A 16,524-nucleotide genomic window follows, 5' to 3' on the forward strand; every position below is an offset into this window, starting at 1 on the left:
GGGTATTATTCAGCTTTGTAATCCCCATGGTGCCTAGCATTCTGTTGAGCAATGAGTTAGTATTGGTGGATGGATGAGTAAAAGCTCAGCGGTGATTAACAAGTACAAGCTAATTGGAAAGACAATATAATATAAATATTTACGCGGATCTATAGGTAGACAAAACACTGCTACCCCACGCTTCACAATAAAACTATGTCTTGCTGTTCCTTTCGTTGTGAAATCTGTGCCTCTCAGTCAATGAATTTGAAATCAAAGGGTGGATCTGTTTTTTGTTTGGGCCCCCATGACCCCAGCTACCATCACCCTGGGACATTCCTCTTTCATAAATCTCTATTCTGTTCCTGCCATCATAGGAGCAGCAGAAAATGTTCCTTCTGTCATTTCTGCCTCTCCCCCCACACCCAATTTCACAATGTGGCTGATGACAATCTAGGAATCCAGTGCAACACACAGACCAAGAAGATTCTTAATGTGGTGGCATATTTAGGAGACACACATGAATAAAGTAGTCTTTGCCCTTTAGGAGATTACTTCCTGGTGGAGGGTTAGTCAGGACACTGTAGTTGCAAATGAAAGAAGCTCAATTCCAACTAGGTTAGGCAGAAAAATGTGTTCATTGCCTTATGAATTGAGTTATCTAAGAATGGGCACCAGGTATAGCTTGATCCACAGCCATAGACAATAGCATCCATGTCCTCTCCATTCCTCCACTCCAAATATCTTTGCTTCTCTTGGCATCTGGACTCATTCTCTCCTGCTATATAGATACTCTGTACAATGAGGAAAAGAGGTTCGCTACCAAATATACATTTATAGATTATGATCCAAAGAAAGAGAGATCCTCTGTCTCCCAAGCCTCACTTACAAAATCTCAAAGAAGATCTCAGACTGACTCTGTGAATCACATGCCAATGTCTTAGGCCTGTCTCTGTGGACAGGGGGCGGATAACCTTCTAGGATAGACCAGGCCTAAGCAGTGGTTTGAGATCTTCATTAGCAAATGAGTGGAAAGGAGGCTTTTTATGCCATAAATATTGAGGATGTAGAACTGACATGGCTGATCCATGAGGGAGAGCTAAGAGGATGTGTGTGTGTGTGTGTGTGTGTGTGTGTGCATATGTGTGTATGGAAAGACAGAGAGAGATTTTATGGAATTAGCACGTGATTGTGGAGGCTGACAAATCCAAAATCTGTAGGGCAGGCTAGCAGCCTATGGACCCAGTGAAGAGTTGAAGAGTTGATGCTGCAGCTCAGGTTCAAAGGCAGCCTAGAGCAGAATTCCCTCCTTCCAGGGGGACCTTTTGTCTCTTAGGACCTTCAGCTGATTGGATGAGGCCCACCCACATGATGGAGGATAATCTGCTTTACTCGAAGTCTACTGATTCACCTGTTATTCTCATCTACAATATAGCTTCACAGCAATGTCTAAATCCTACATGACCTACTATCTAGGCACTGTGGCCTACCCAAGCTGACATATAAAATAAACCATCACAATATGTGAATAGTCCAGAGACTCTTTGGGTGCGGTAGCAAGTGAGAGTTTGGGACTCAGAAAACAGGTCAGGAGATGTGATTGTCATCAACGTAGGAACGAGAGAAGTCACTAGAGAGAATTATGTACATAACGGGAAAAGTACTGAAGAAAACAGGCGGAGGGTGGAACCTGCCGGAAATCCTGCCTGGAAAGGAAACTGACACAGAAGAGCAACGAGAGCTTGCTGCCGTGGAGGCCAGAGGAGGAGGCCATTTCAAGAGAGGTGGTGGTGGAGAATGTCAGAAGCCAGAGAAGGGGACAGGCCCAGGGGAGCCCCCCACACGGGCAATGGAGGGCCCCTCCAAATATGACCTGCAGAGCCCGCCCGCCAGGCCACATCACCCCCACGTCCACAGCAAGAGTGAGGTGGAGAGCCAGCACCTCACAGCCCTGACAGTATGAGACAGGGGCCGTTTTATGTCGCTGGATTCCATAATAAAGACAACACACAAGGGTTGTATTTTTTTTTTTTACTCCATTTTTCTAGTAACTTATTGTTAAGTATTTTATGACCCCAACTGCCTGGTGATGGACTGGGAATGGGAAGCTCTCCCATCCCCTTGGAGAGCCCGAGAGGTACTGGCCCCAAACAGTGGTCCACAGAGTGGGCGGCAGAGGCAGAGGAGAGGAGGCCCAGATGGGAGGCCGGGCTTCGGACTGGTCACTCTGACCCTCTGGTCGTGGCAAGCAGAAGGGAGAGAGCAACTCGGCCTGATGTTGGGGGAAGGGGACTTGCCAACGGAAGGGTCCGAAGAGACTCATCCACAATCATGAAGGAGAAAAGTGTAGAGTTCTTTCACAACTCATTTGGCAGCAAAACCTGACCTGGGTTGGCCCAACCAAAGGTAATGCACACTCTTCATTTACCCGACGTGGCATGAATACTCATACATCTTACTGCTGAACTGTGAATGAGTTTGCACACTGCATGCTGGTCTGGGTCCCGCTGGGATCCGTGTAGTCTGGGGGACAGGTGAACCGGTTCCTAAAATCGAAAGATTCGGAACTCCACCACTCGTCTGGCCTCCGGATTTTTGAACAAGGAACCGCGGATCTATATCCAAGATAAGGAAGACCTGAACGGACACGTACAGAGCAGGATATGAGAGATTAGGGGAAAAAATGAGAAAAGGGAGAGGGGGAAGCGGAGTCTCAGAGTGGGTTAGAAGAGGAGGAAACACAGCACTGGCTGGGTAAGAAGGAAAGAGACCTGCTCTCCTGGTGACCAGAACGGCACAGGAGATGGCTTTTGAAGATGTAGATGTAGAGTGATTTCGAGATGCAAAATCTGAAGCTGGGAACACGTGGACCCCATCTTCGAGGTGCAGAGAGAGCCTTGCTTCTGCCCCCAGCTCTCCACCCTTCGAGGACCAGAAGCTCCCAAGGCGGTTAGAGCAGGGATCATGAGAACCGCAGCACTGGAGTTCAGGAAAAGCTTTGCCAAGCCCCTCTGCTACGTCCCCCACCCCCCAAGTTTGAAGTCACAGGTGCCAGGACATGAGCAAAGGAGCTTCAACCCAACATCTATAAACCTCAGTGGTGTGAGTGACTGAGGCTCTGGGTCCGGGGCACACTCATGAATTTGCAGGGGTCCCCCTTGGCTTTCCTTATGAGGAAAAGAGCTGCTGTGCATGGCTTGGCCTCAGTGGGGGCAGCAAGGGACACACCATCCACGCTCCAAGGGCAAGTGAGGGGGGCGGGGGGGCACGCAGGGGTTTCCCGGAGTGCCCAGTGCCCGGCCCTCACAGGAGAGGCATTCCTCTTGCAGACAAAATAAAAGATTGCTGAGAGCCAGAGCGGTGTGTTTGCTTTTGAAAATGAATCAAACTCTTCAAAAGCTCGGCTTGAACAGGGCTGGGTGAGCTGTGTCCCCACACCACATTCCTCCTATCCTGTCCTCCCCCCACCCCCCAAGGCCCTGCATTGCTCGGATTCCTTCCCCCCTTCCCGCTCATCAGCGCCAGCTGGCGGCTGCCTGGGCTGGCCGGACAGGCCTGATGCCCTGGGCCAGGGCCTGCTGGACACTCGCTGGCCCCAGCTCAGGACAGCAAGGGACCAGGGCAGTTGGGCCCTCTCGGGGCGGCGGGGGCTGGGAGGGAGGCATCTCCAAACCCTCGGGAACTGCCTCACCCCATGCCTCCAGGAAAGCGGGTAGCTGGTGTTTAGAACAGCCACCCCGCCTTGCTCCCCGATGCGCCCCTGTCCCCCCTCTACTTCCATTTCCGGCCCCCTCCCCACCTCCACTGGGAGCCATGCAGGATGCCAGATGCAGAAGGTGCATTTTAGTGGCCAAGGTGCCTGGAGGAGTAGCCTGGAAACAGAGCACCCGGCCCCCTCCGGACACGTCAGGCCTGCAGTCCCCAAGCCTGGCTGTTCCCTGCACCTGGACAGCAGCGCACCTGCGGGAGGGGACGGCAGGGTGCCCTGCGTGACTGCGTCACATCATAGATGCAGGTGCAAGGGGAGGATGGGAAGAAAGTGAGCAAGGAGGAAGCCCAGTGCGCTTGTGGCCTCCCAGAGAACACCTAGGACAGGCAGTGCCGTCGGGCGGCGCCTTCAGGAAGCACAGGCCACCCTCCGCCCGGGCATGGGAGTTCTGGGCACGTGGTCGTGGCAGGTCACCTCAACCTTTGTGAAGACCCGCAACCTGCAGTCTCTACCAGCAGAAGCAGCTTCCGTGACCAAGCAGGGGATGCTCGGGGGACAGAGTGCACAGTGGTTAGGACCCACAGCCTCAGGAGCCAGAGAACCCACCTTCACACACCAGACCCGCTCTCGTAGGCTGTAACTTTGAGCACGTTGTAGGACCTCTCTGGGTCTCCAGTTTGGGTAGGTGTAAAATTAGAACACTCCAACCTCACAAATTGTTTATTTGGACAACGTGAAGCATGTGATAACACAATACCTCGCGGCTGGAGAGAACAGGAGAGAGCCTTGCCAGGCAGCCTGCACGATTTTACCAGTAACATCCTCTTGTTCCACTGAGCATCATTCCTGTGTCCAGTTGGATATATATAAACAGCAGCAGTTTGAACCTTTGCACGTTCATCTTTCTCATAGTTGCACCCCTACATTGACTCCCCAGAACCTTCATAAGAAGAGAACACCCAATGCCTAAATGGAGCTTCATAATTGCTTGTCATATTTGACTGAAGTTGAGCAAGTTTGGGGCACCCGGGTGGCTTAGTGGTTGAGCGTCTGCCTTTGGCCCAAGGCATGATCCTGGGGTCCTGGGATCAAGTCCCGCATGGGGGTCCCTGCTTCTCCCTCTGTCCGTGTCTCGGACTCTCTCTCTCTCTCTCTACGCCTCTTACGAATAACTAAATAAATTCTTAAAAAAAAAAAAAAGTTAAGCAAGCTTACTTGACATATAATTTAATCTGTTTTGTTTTTTAGTTCTTTGGGGAGGGGGGAAAGGTAGTAATTAAGGATTCCAAAGTTATAATAACACTATGATGAATGTAGATATAAAACATCAAAAACTTCACAATGACACTGTTTTACAAAAATCAGGCCAAGGTATTGGCCATAATCGCCAGGGGCAATTTACAGGGGTACGTGTAGGTTTTTAGTAGCGTGTTAAGTGACACGGTATGCTATGTGTTCCTTCATGGTTTATCAAGGATTGATGGGGGGTCTAAGACACGCCAGTTTAGCACTTCACCCTTGGGAAAATTAAAAGCCACCTCAAAGAATCTGTGACGGATGGCAAGAGGAAGTGGGAAAGAGGAGGGTAGATTTTTTAAAAGGAAGGTCACAAAGACACACTTACAGACTTGGCTCAGTAAAATGGGGCAGTGAGACCTTGTAAAGTCGTCACAATGTGGGAATCCACCATGTCATGCTGTAAAGAGAACTCTAGAGGAATCATCCCTATTCTCTGTTTAGAGCCCCACCCCTCCCCGGGTGGCTCGTCACTTCGTGAGAATAAGAAGTAAGTCAGAGGGCACCAAGTCAGATGCAATTTTGGGATCATGAGTCAACAGGCCTTTTTAATAAACAACACCCTCCATCTGCAGAAACAAATATCATAAGACAGTGTTCTTAACAACCTTTCAGAAAACAGTTTATCCCTCAGATGCTATTGTTAAAAGGGAAGGTAGGAAGAAAAACTTAAAAAAAAGAAAAGAAAAGAAAAGAAAATCATTGTTGAGAGAGGGGGTGGGTGGGAAGGGTGAGGATGGGGCTGGTCTCATGAGTCTCTTTGACCAAAATATGAGCAGCTAGAAATGAATGAATGCCGCATTCCCTAGCACATGAAGAAACAAGTGTTAGAGACGGTATCTGGAGCTTCTCTCTAGTAATAGACTTTCAGTCATTCCAAGAGCTTGACCAGCTCAACAGATTTTTTTTTTTTTTTAACAGCTATTTCCTAGAGTGAGAGGTGTTCTTTGTTCTACCGGCTGAAAAGCGACTTATTTTTTTTTCCATGTTGACGTCAGTGAAGGCTGGGAGCATGGACAAGACACAGGGCTCTGGGAAGACCTACCCAGAGACTCAGTTGACTGCGTAAATGCAGAAGGGTGGATAGAGCAAAGAAAAGATAGGATCCCCTTCTGCGGGTTGCTTGAAATCTCACTGGGGAGAGGCAGTGCTTCCTCATAGGAGAAAACGATAAAGGCAATACCCTAAGCACTAAATGCTGAGCTATACACATAACACTTCATACATAATCATCTGGGGGATTTTTACAAGTGTATTAGATTCCAAGTCCCCAAGTCCCCACCCCAGGCCCACTGAGTGTTCATAAGTGCTTTTAAGGGAGGTTAGGGATCCATGGGTGGTGCAGCGGTTTGGCGCCTGCCTTTGGCCCAGGGCGCGATCCTGGAGACCCGGGATCGAGTCCCACATCGGGCTCCCAGTGCATGGAGCCTGCTTCTCCCTCTGCCTGTGTCTCTGCCTCTCTCTCTCTCTCTGTGACTATCATAAATAAATAAAAAATTTTTTTTTCCAAAAACAAGGGAGGTTAGCTTTGGGAAGCACTGACCCAGGGCAGAGGTAAGGAGAGACACGGGGGGGTGGGGAAGAGAGCAACACTGGAAAGGGAAGGTCTCATGAAGGGGACGGGGTGGAGATGGGATACAGAGAAGCACGATGATTCGGGGTGGGGGGGGCAGTCTAGATGAGCGGGGCTTGACAGCACGAATAAGGTGTGTCACAACTTGAGAACTTGCTCTTCAGTTGGGTTTAGTCCCACCCGGATGGAGAAGCTACCTTATTGAACGGACAACTGGGGACTCAGATGACAGAGGCTCACCAGGGGATGCTCGGGGGACAGAGCGCACAGTGGTTAGGACCCACAGCCTCAGGAGCCAGAGAGCCCACCTTCACATACCAGACCTGCTCTTGTCTGCCTGTAACTTGGAGCATGTTATAGGACCTCTCTGGGTCTCCAGTTTGGGTACGTGTATAATTAGAACATTCCAACCTACTCACGAGCCTGTCATATCAGATGCATTTTTTTTTTAACTAGAAGTTTGTACCTTTTATTTATTTATTTATTTATTTATTTATTTATTTATTTATTTATTTTATGATAGTCACAGAGAGAGAGAGAGAGAAAGAGAGGCAGAGGGAGAAGCAGGCTCCATGCACCGGGAGCCCGATGTGGGATTCGATCCCGGGTCTCCAGGGAGAGAGACCTGGGCCAAAGGCAGGCGCCAAACCGCTGCGCCACCCAGGGATCCTCTCAGATGCATATTAAATGAAATCACACTTGTGACATGTAGCACAGGGCCCAGCATCTGGTGGGGGGTAGGGGGTGGGGTTCAATCAAGGTGGGGTACATCAGGAGTCAGTTGGAAAACTCTCAGTGGCTCGTCTCTGTTTGGAGACGTTTCTGGAGATTTACAGACTTGAAAAGTTGCTGCCTGTTTTTGAAATAACTTCGGTTTTTATTAATTTTTTTTTAAGATATCAGACTAGAAATGGTAAAACGTGGCTCTAGGATGGGTATTTCTAGAGTGTTTCTCTACAGATGTGGAATGATCAATGCGTTAGTCTGAACTCAGGGATAGATGTATCTTACGCTATTGTAGAGCAGGGAGTGAGCAGACATTTCCTGTGGAGGGCCAAATAATACTTACTTGTTTGGTTGTTGTTTTTTGTTTTGTTTTGTTTTTTTGTTTTTTGTTTTGTTTTTGTTGTTGTTGTTGTACAGCCTTTACCACTTCAAGTCACAACTACTCAAGCCTGCCATTACAGCCCAAAAGATACCGCGTAAAGGAAGGGGTGCCTGTGTTTTCAATAAAACTTTATAGACACTGAAATTCGAATTTCACATAATTTTCACATCTCACAAAATAGTTTTCTTTTTACTTTTTTCCAACCATATCAAAATGTAAAAGCTATCCTTAGCTCATCGGTTGGACAAAAGCAGGGGGCCTACAAAGCTGTAGTTTGCGGACAAACCATGTCCAAGAGGCAGAACTGGCTACGGGCCTTGAGTAGGTTCTGAAAAGTTGCATCTTTTTTTTTTTTTTTTAAGATTTTATTTATTCATGAGAGACACACACACACAGAGGCAGAGACACAGGCAGAGGGAGAAGCAGGCTCCATGCAAGGAGCCCAATTCGGGACTCAATCCCAGGACCCCAGGATCATGCCCTGAGCCAAAGGCAGATGCTCAACTACTGAGCCACCCAGGCGCCCCTGAAAAGTTGCATCTTAGTTCGGGTTCTTATGTGTGTAAACCACACCACAGCCTTCAAACTCAAGTTTTCTACATTCCCTTCCTGGGCATCACACCGAACCTCAAGATAATGTGCATTCCTTGACGTTACTTCTGTCCTCTCCTTCATCCATTTGTTCAGCCAGCGTTGAAATATCCATGAGATGGTATAAGGCTGCAGGGGACACAGAGATGGACAAGACACCACCCTGTCCCTCTAGAGCTCACTTTGAAGATGGGGCAATAGCGATCCACCAATATTATGGTACAATGTGGAAAAGCCTTATAATAGGGCCGTGCTCTAAGTACAATAGGGGCATAGTGAAGGGAGGAGGAATTCATGCCGAAAGGAGGAGGTGGCCAGAGTAGGGGTTGTAGACAAGGAAGCACAAAAGGGTTAGTGTTGGGGCTCGGTTAGATAGCAGAAGCGTGAAGGGAGGACGTGCTAGGCAGAGGGCCCCATCTGTGCAAAGTCAGGACAGTACAAGTGTGTCTCGGATTTGGTGAGTACCCCCAGTGCGGCCAGAGTGTGGGATGTGAGGTGGGGGAATGGGGGGAGATGAGGCCAGAGACGAAGGGTGGGCTCAAATTGTAGTCCATGCCCGAAACCGCAGATTTTGTTTTTAAAGGCATCGATGTGTCCTTTGAGGTTTTAAATCATAGGAGCAATGTGATGCGCTCTGAACTCTAGAAATTAAACGGGATGATGTGGAATACAGATTCCAGCAGGGAGAGACTGCAGGCAGGGAAACTACAAAGGAATGACTGGAATAGATCAGACAAGGGAGACGGAGAATGAACCTGAAGCCGCGATTGCTGTCTTGAGCCAACCTGGCAGCAGCCGGTGCAAGGCACCCAGCCCTCGGAGCAGCTTTGTCCTCCTTAGAGGGGCTGCACTAGGTTCCCCAGCTCACTTCCTACCCTCGTGTGTTCTGACCTTGCCCTTCACCCTTAGAGAGCAGCCACATGGGTTCCTCCAAAGTTGTGCATAGAAGAACCTCTTCCCTCTGACGTCCTCCTGATTTCTTGTTGTATACGTGCCCGTGTCCAGTGGCAGCTGGAAAATTCTTTGGGCATCTGGTGCCGTGTCCCTTGCTCCTGCCTGCATCAGAGTCTGGGGAGATAGAGCCCTTGGCAGACAAGCAGGCAGGTGGCAAAGCTGAGGGGCTGACAGGATGTTGGTGAGCACAGGGTAGGGCCTGACCCCCAACGTCCTGGTCCATTTTAGGAGGCTACCCACGGGAGGATGACGGCGCCCCCATTCACCAACTGACAGTGTTTACATAGCATCATTTGCACAGTATTTTTTGCATCCAAAAATTTCAGGTAATAGATGGGAATGGAACTGTTTTTTCTATTCGGTGGGAGAATTTGTGTTCCCCCAAAGGGTTTTGAAGGAAGCATACTAAATGCCTAAATACTAATATACTTAATACTGAATATGAATAAAGTATCACGTAAGCTGCAGTAAGACCAGAGCTCAATGTTTGAACCAATGGCCTGCCGTCCTTGGGTGTTTAAACAAAAAGTAAAAACACAGAGAAGCAGATCACATCATTCTGTGCTCAGGTCACTCCGCTGACTTCCTCTGGCACTCAGGAGAAAATCCAGCTCCTGGCACCCACCCATCTGTGTCTCCTTCACCCGAACCCCAGATGCCCGACTCCAGGAACCCTGGCTTGTGTGCAGTTCGTAAACACACCAAGCTGATTTCTACATTAGGCCCTTTCCTCTGTCTGGAATGTTTTTTTCTTCAGATCTTTGAGTGGATCCCTCATGTCCTTCAGATCTCTGCTTCAATGTTACCTACCGCCTGAAAGGGGCTCACCTGACCACTCTCTGAAATCAGACACCCCCCACCAACACACGCACACAACCTTCCACCTGTTTTCCTCTAGCAATTTTCCCTGCTTGATTTTTCTTTATGGCATTTACCACTCCAGAACTGTATTACCTATTCATTGAATTATTGTTGCCTGCTCCCAGGAGACTAAGCTCTGTGAGGGTAGGAGTTTTGTGTGGGCTGCTGCTGTACTTTCCCCACCTGGAACAGTACCCGGCACGTGGGAGGTGCTCAATCAATATTTGTTAAATTAGAAAGCTGTCCTCCACCTTTTTCTGAATTAAGCTTATCACACTTAAAATATTGACAGTAGTCTAATAGTCATAATAGTTATAATTAATAGAATTAAATATTTATGTCATAATGTTATATGGCATAGTAATAAAATAATATATAATGAAATTTTTAAAGACTTTATTTACTTATCCGTGAGAGACACACACACACACAGAGAGGCAGAGACATAGGCAGAGGGAGAAGCAGGCTCCTTGCGGGGAACCAGTGTGGGACTCAATCCCAGGACCCGGGATCATACCCTGAGGCAAAGGCAGACGCTCAACCACTGATGAGTCACCAGGTGCCCCAATATATAATGAATTTATGATGAAATAATAATTAATAATGGAAATATTAATAAGCAAATATTTATTAAGATCTTACTATGTACTGGGTACTATTAACTTCTATGCATATGATCTCACTTAATACTTACTCTAACTCCAGCAAGTAGGTAGTATTATCTTCCCTAATTTATATTTCAGGGCACCAAAGTCAAGAAGTTAAGAAATTTGTCGAGATTCTAACACAGTTGACCTGACTCCAAGGTAACTAATGCCAACCCAAACTGCCCTGAAATGACCTTCAGGAGGATTTGAGGTGTCTTACCAAATAGAGAAACAGGAAAGCAAGAGGGCCACTTAGTATGAATCAAACTTTCTAGCTAGAGAATGAAATGACAAAAAGCCCTAGCAAATGCTTTGGGAAACAGTCTGAAAGCATTAAAATGGGATGAGATAGTGTTCACCTACTCAATGGTACTCATCAAACAAAACAGAAGGCGGATTCAGCTTTACTGCTTAGGAAGCCAGAGGAATGTTATCTAGATCTTCTGGAGGCCACAAGACTCATCTTACAGATGAGAAGGCCTTTGACTGATCCAGCAAAAACAATTTCCTGCAAACTAATGACTAGCCCATAAGACTGTGGGACTGTCAGGAAGATCCTTTGCAGAGCAATACGCTGCATGCTTAATTTGTGTTCAGAAAGACCTTGCAAAATCACCCAGGCTCATTTTCACTGCAAGGCTAAACGAGCAGAAGCAAAGTCCAAGCTGAGGCCTAAAGGGGTGTGTCAACCTCGTTATGATGGCTGGTGGGGGTGGGAGGTGGGGGTGGTCACGTCCAGGGAATCAGTGCCATAGTAAACTGTGTTCTAAACTATGAGCCCTGTATCTGGAAACCCCTTTTGCAGGACAGCTGCCCTCCTATTCTTTTTGTTTGGATCATAAAAGTAAAATTTTAAGCCACTAGGAGTTTGTGGGGGGGGGGGGGGGAGGGGAATCAAACGGATTCTGATCCAACTAGGTCAGGAAAAAAAATAAGTCCTGTTTTTTCCATCCCAGCCGTGTAGGCTGGTTGGAGTCCACCCCACTCAGGGACAGCTATTGTCTGCAATCACAGAGCCTTGATCCTGAGACCCAGTGCAAAGGAATTTCCCCCTCCATGAGCTCTATCCTTCAGAGGAGTCGCTAAAGGTGACTGTTTCTGTCTTCTCCTGGGTGATCTCTTTCTCTATAGAAGTCACGAGGCTGAACCAAATGTTCTGTGCTTCGCTGCAGAGACTGGTCTTTTTTTTTTTTTTTTTTTTTTTTAACCAGGCTCATCAAACAGTGGGCATTTTTTGTTCCCCCGATAATAAGTGTCGGTGGGTTCATGGGTCATCCTCAGGAGAGAGGTCAGGAAGAAAACACTGCAGTGTTCAAAGCTGGAGCTAGAAACTGCAGCCATCAAAGAACCACAGTACTCAGTGGACAGCGATGATGTATAGGACATGCACTGGCCGGCCTCCTCTGAGAGGTCACATCCAACCTTTATCCTCAGCAAAGCCAGGGAAGATCCCTGAATGTGTGGCTGACACTCAACTCTAGGAGGCCCTGGTGAGAGGCAGGCCAGGGAAGCCCTGGTGCCCCGTCCTGGGGGAATTCCTTGTCACTGAGGGAGAATTGTATTCAGGCTCCTCGCAGACTGACGTTGCAAGTACTTTGAACATTGAAAAGAACAAAAAAAGCAAACAGCCACAGAAAGGGGGGAGGAGGGAAGGGGGGGAGAGGAGAGAAAAAGAGAGAGACAGAGAGATATCAGCAGGGGTAGTTAGTAAAAAGAGGCCCGGGAGACAGAAAACCTTTTGTTCCCAGAATTCGTTTCATGTAGAGATTGGGAGGTGAATGGCTTTGAAATGAAATGGGTTTATGAAGGGGTTGCTAGGTCACAGGAAGCAGGACTGTCAGGCTGCTTTGTATATTCAATTTCCTTAAAACTTAGGTTCATCTTAAAAAGAAATTTCCTTTTTCTTTTTCTTTTTTTTTTTTTTAATCAGGAGGGGGAGGACGAAATGGGGAGTAGAGTTCCAGACGGTTCCCGACTTTGTTTCATTTTCCACCCTCTCTGCGAGACGTGGAGAGAAATGACCGCATCCCAAGTTCTTTTGTCAGTTTTCCGAAGTTGAGGGGTGGGCGGGGCCTCGCACTACCTTGGCCCGGCAGCCAATGGCGGGCGGTATGCAAATGAGGAGGGGGCGGGGCCGGCCGGTCGGGGCGGCGAGCGGAGGCTGTGCGGGAGCTCGGCGCGCAGCCCCCGGCGAGCCCGCCCCGGCCCGGCCGTCCCCGCTTTCATTTAGGGCTGCGGTCCATGGAGGGGCGGGCACGCCCGTGCTTGCTGCAGTCTCGCTAGTGCAGGAGCACGGCTCAGCCTACCGCCGCCGAGATGAAGTATAAGGTAAGCGGGGGGAGACCTCTTCCAGCGCGCGCGCGTGTGTGTGTGGCGTACGCGCGTGTGTGTTGCCCACTGCGGCAACTGCTCTCCAGGGACCCTTTTCGTGCATCCCGAGGTCGGCATACAAGGAGGCAGGACACCCAGTGTCTCAGACCCGCTCCGGGGGAGTTCATAGCACAGCCGTGGGCCATCTCCCCTGAAAGCCTTGGGAATTTAGAGCTGCCCCTGGAGCCAGTGGGATTCACAGGGTGACTAACTTGGGGCGCACACAGGTCTGGATTCCGCAGCCCTCTCCGCGGCTCCCCCAGGCCCGGCCTCCGCTGGCCCCCCGAGCTGTAATGAGAGAGGAATGAGAACTGCTGAGTTTTTCAGACTGGCTCTTAAAGCAGTTTTAGCCTTTGCTGTAAGCATTATGTATGGTAGGAGAGGCAGTTTGCCTTAGGTAGTTTGGGTGGGAGGCATGAAAAGCCCCAGGTACTGTTGTGACACAGCTGATGATGGGGGATTCTGACATCCTGAAAGGATACTGGATGTGAGAACAAATGAGTGTGTGCCACTTCTCGAAAGCACTTTTAACTGGCGTTTGAATGGGCTGAGGGTCTCAAGTGTCCGGCCAGCTTACTGTCCCTGCAGTTTGCGGAGTGTCGTGATACCTTAGCTTCCCATGCATTTTGCTCCATTGCCTTGGGGTGTTCTTGGCAAAAGGATGATAACTTGCTCGCAGTATCCCTGTTCTGTTTAAGGCACCCCCATCTAACCAGGCAAGCAGCTTCCAGAGACATTGTACTTGGAAGCACATTGCAGGCAATTGGGTGTGACTTCTAGAATAGACATGAGACAAAATGCTTTTAAACAAACATGCTATTATTAAAATGACGGTTGGCAAGGTGTCTATGCTCTTGGATTGACAATTTGTATTACCTGTCTGACCATCAGGATTGTGCTAGCTGGGGGCTACGTTGCTTCCTTTCCGAATTATGTAGTTTCTGGCCCATCCTTTTTTAATGTGTGGTTGTAAATACTCGGTTCTGGCTAATAGTCACTGGCTAACCTCAGTGATAAATCTTTTATTCAGAAGCTATAAATCTCGTTCAAAAGCTCTAAAGCAAAATGCCGAAAGTCTTTATTATAATGCGTGAGTTATGGTTCTCCTTGGAAAGGTTACAACCGTCTGAAGATACACACATCAGTTATCCCTGTGCTTTCCATTATTAGTAGTAGTATTATTCCACGATTTCTCCAGAGGAAAGAGCAGAGGAATGGATAATCCTGAAGATTCTTAATACTTTTGATTTTAGGATACAACCAGCAACAGATCCTTCTACCTGGCAGGAAAGTTCCCATTCCTGAAGGGGCTCACTCCGTATTTCCACAGTCCCTTGTTTAGAACAGTGGTTGGTCCAGAGATTCCTGAGCCTGCAGTGATTCTTTGCCCCTCCAATTCCTACTGCTGAATGCCTGTAGTCTTATAATAACCAGCTTGCGGGGCCGGGGGGGCGGGGGGGTGCGGATACATTCATATGTTTATGATTGGAAAGTTTAAGTGCCTGAAATCAATGCTGAGTACCACGATCTAGAAAGCGACAGGAGTCACAAAGTCTAAAGTCACTTTTATTCAGTGACCTCATCGTGTTTTGTTTTACTCTTATGGAGAGAAAACGTCATGGCAACTGACAAAATAAATTGCAATTGGTGTGCACGGAAAAAACCCTCCTCTTTGCTGGGTCTTACCAATGTCAAACACCCTGCCAGGTGGTGTACATATATGGTTGTTATTAGCTCATGGGCACCTTCACCAGGGGAAAAAAAAAAAAAAAACTGATTTCTGACTGACCAAATGCCAGATTTACACCTTATGGTGGCTATAAAATAAACTAGTGGCTGAAGCAACCTACTGTCCTTGTTTTATAAAGTCTGTTTTCTCTCCAGTGAATAATGGACAACTCTATTGCAGGAGATGATTTTGTCATTTTAAGTAGAAGAGATGATGCGGAGGTAGAGGGATGATAAATGCTATTAAGATTTACCGTGATAACACAGCATGGTCTTGTTTAACACTTCCAGAATCTCTGTGAGGTGGGTGTTATTATTCACTCATTTTTAAATGTGGAAATTGTGGCACAGAGAGGCTCAGTGATTTATCCAGAGCCACACAGCAGACAAGTGGTAGAGCTGTTAACTGAACCAAAGCGATCTGGCTTCCAGAACTTGTGACTTTAAACCACTATAATAGAAAGAATCATCTGTGACCTCCCTAAAATGCCCTGTGTGACTGGTGGTTTTGTCCTCCAGGGAGTTTAAAACTATTTCATTTCATCTCCAGTATTCCTGCAGAATAGATGCCTTTTTTTTTTTTTTTTTTTTTTAGATATAACTTGACAAAGCGAAGTCTTAACACACGTTTGGCAGTTATTTGTTTCATTTGAGCCCCTTCGGTAGTAAAACCAGATAATTATTAGATTGTAAAACCCTGGAGTCAGGAATTATCTTTTAAATACTGTGTTGCTCTACACACTATAAATGTAGCACAGTCAGACTTCTGTTTACCAGGAGAGATTTATAATTCAGCCGCTATAAGAATTTTTTTTTAAACCAGATTATCTGGTTTGGCTACTTTAGGAACCATAACCAGAGGACAACCAAACCCACACTCATTCTGCACTCCTCCAGGGCTCCAGGCCAGCCAGTCATGTATTTATAATAATCTTGAGAACTGTGGAATACGAGCTGTTACTTACGAACTTTTTTGGGGAGCACACATCGCATCTAGCTTTATTTCATTTTATGGTTTTTGTTGTTGTTCGTGGAAAGGCTGCAGTTTCATATGAAATGAACTTTATGTTCCATTTCTCTTAAAAGGCTTCAGTCTGCGGTTCTGGGATAGTAGACAGTAAATCACGGGGCCTGCATGTATTAAGAGTTGTCCATGAGCTCTTCTGAATATACAAAGCGCATCCTGAAGTCGGGGGGTTGGATGGTGGGGGGCACTGGGTCTCAGTGGCAGTGGCTTGCCCAGGGAGGGCTCCCCTTCTGAGGGTCGAGAGGCAGGCTGCCAGGAGGGCGATGGAAGCATCCGTGCACAGCTGTGTTGAGCCAAGGCCCGAGACCTGACCCCGCCCACTTTGTGCAGGCCCAGGCCTGGTCAGAGCCCAGCCGGCACTGCCTGTCTGATCTCTAATAACTGAGCAGCTTTTGTGGCTTTGCCAAATTTCAGAACCCTGTGTGCCTACCCTGAAGTTCTAAATTATGTATCTAGTCTACCATTCAACAAATTCTTTTTTTTTTTTTTTCCATCGAAGTATGGTGGACAACAAATGCATGCTTGAACGTTCTGAGCGAAGAGAAAGTCGAGGTGGGATGTACAATGCAAGTAAGAAAACTGACCTCTGAAAGGCAGATCTCTGTGTTCTGGCTGGATGTGGGCAAACAAAGTGTGTACTGTTCAAAGCCTTTGAAGGGACTTTGAAAATACTTTTATTTT

General features: G+C 47.7%; 1 protein-coding gene across 3 annotated transcripts in view; it reads left to right on the forward strand.

Annotated features, from left to right (window-relative positions):
• The window catches only part of NEDD9 (neural precursor cell expressed, developmentally down-regulated 9), a 186,722-nt gene that overhangs the window by 124,820 nt on the left and 45,378 nt on the right, over positions 1-16,524 (forward strand). Inside the window, exon 1 of one of the 3 annotated variants that reach the window (XM_041770805.1) lies at positions 12,859-13,046. The exons of the other annotated variants lie outside the window; for them this stretch is intronic. Coding sequence (XP_041626739.1) covers positions 13,035-13,046 — 12 coding nt within the window. The 5' untranslated portion in view covers positions 12,859-13,034. Of the gene's footprint in view, positions 1-12,858; positions 13,047-16,524 lie in introns of those variants that run through there. 3 annotated transcript variants of the gene reach the window in all.

Source organism: Vulpes lagopus, chromosome 10 (assembly GCF_018345385.1).
Source record: "Vulpes lagopus strain Blue_001 chromosome 10, ASM1834538v1, whole genome shotgun sequence".
NCBI lineage: Eukaryota > Metazoa > Chordata > Mammalia > Carnivora > Canidae > Vulpes > Vulpes lagopus.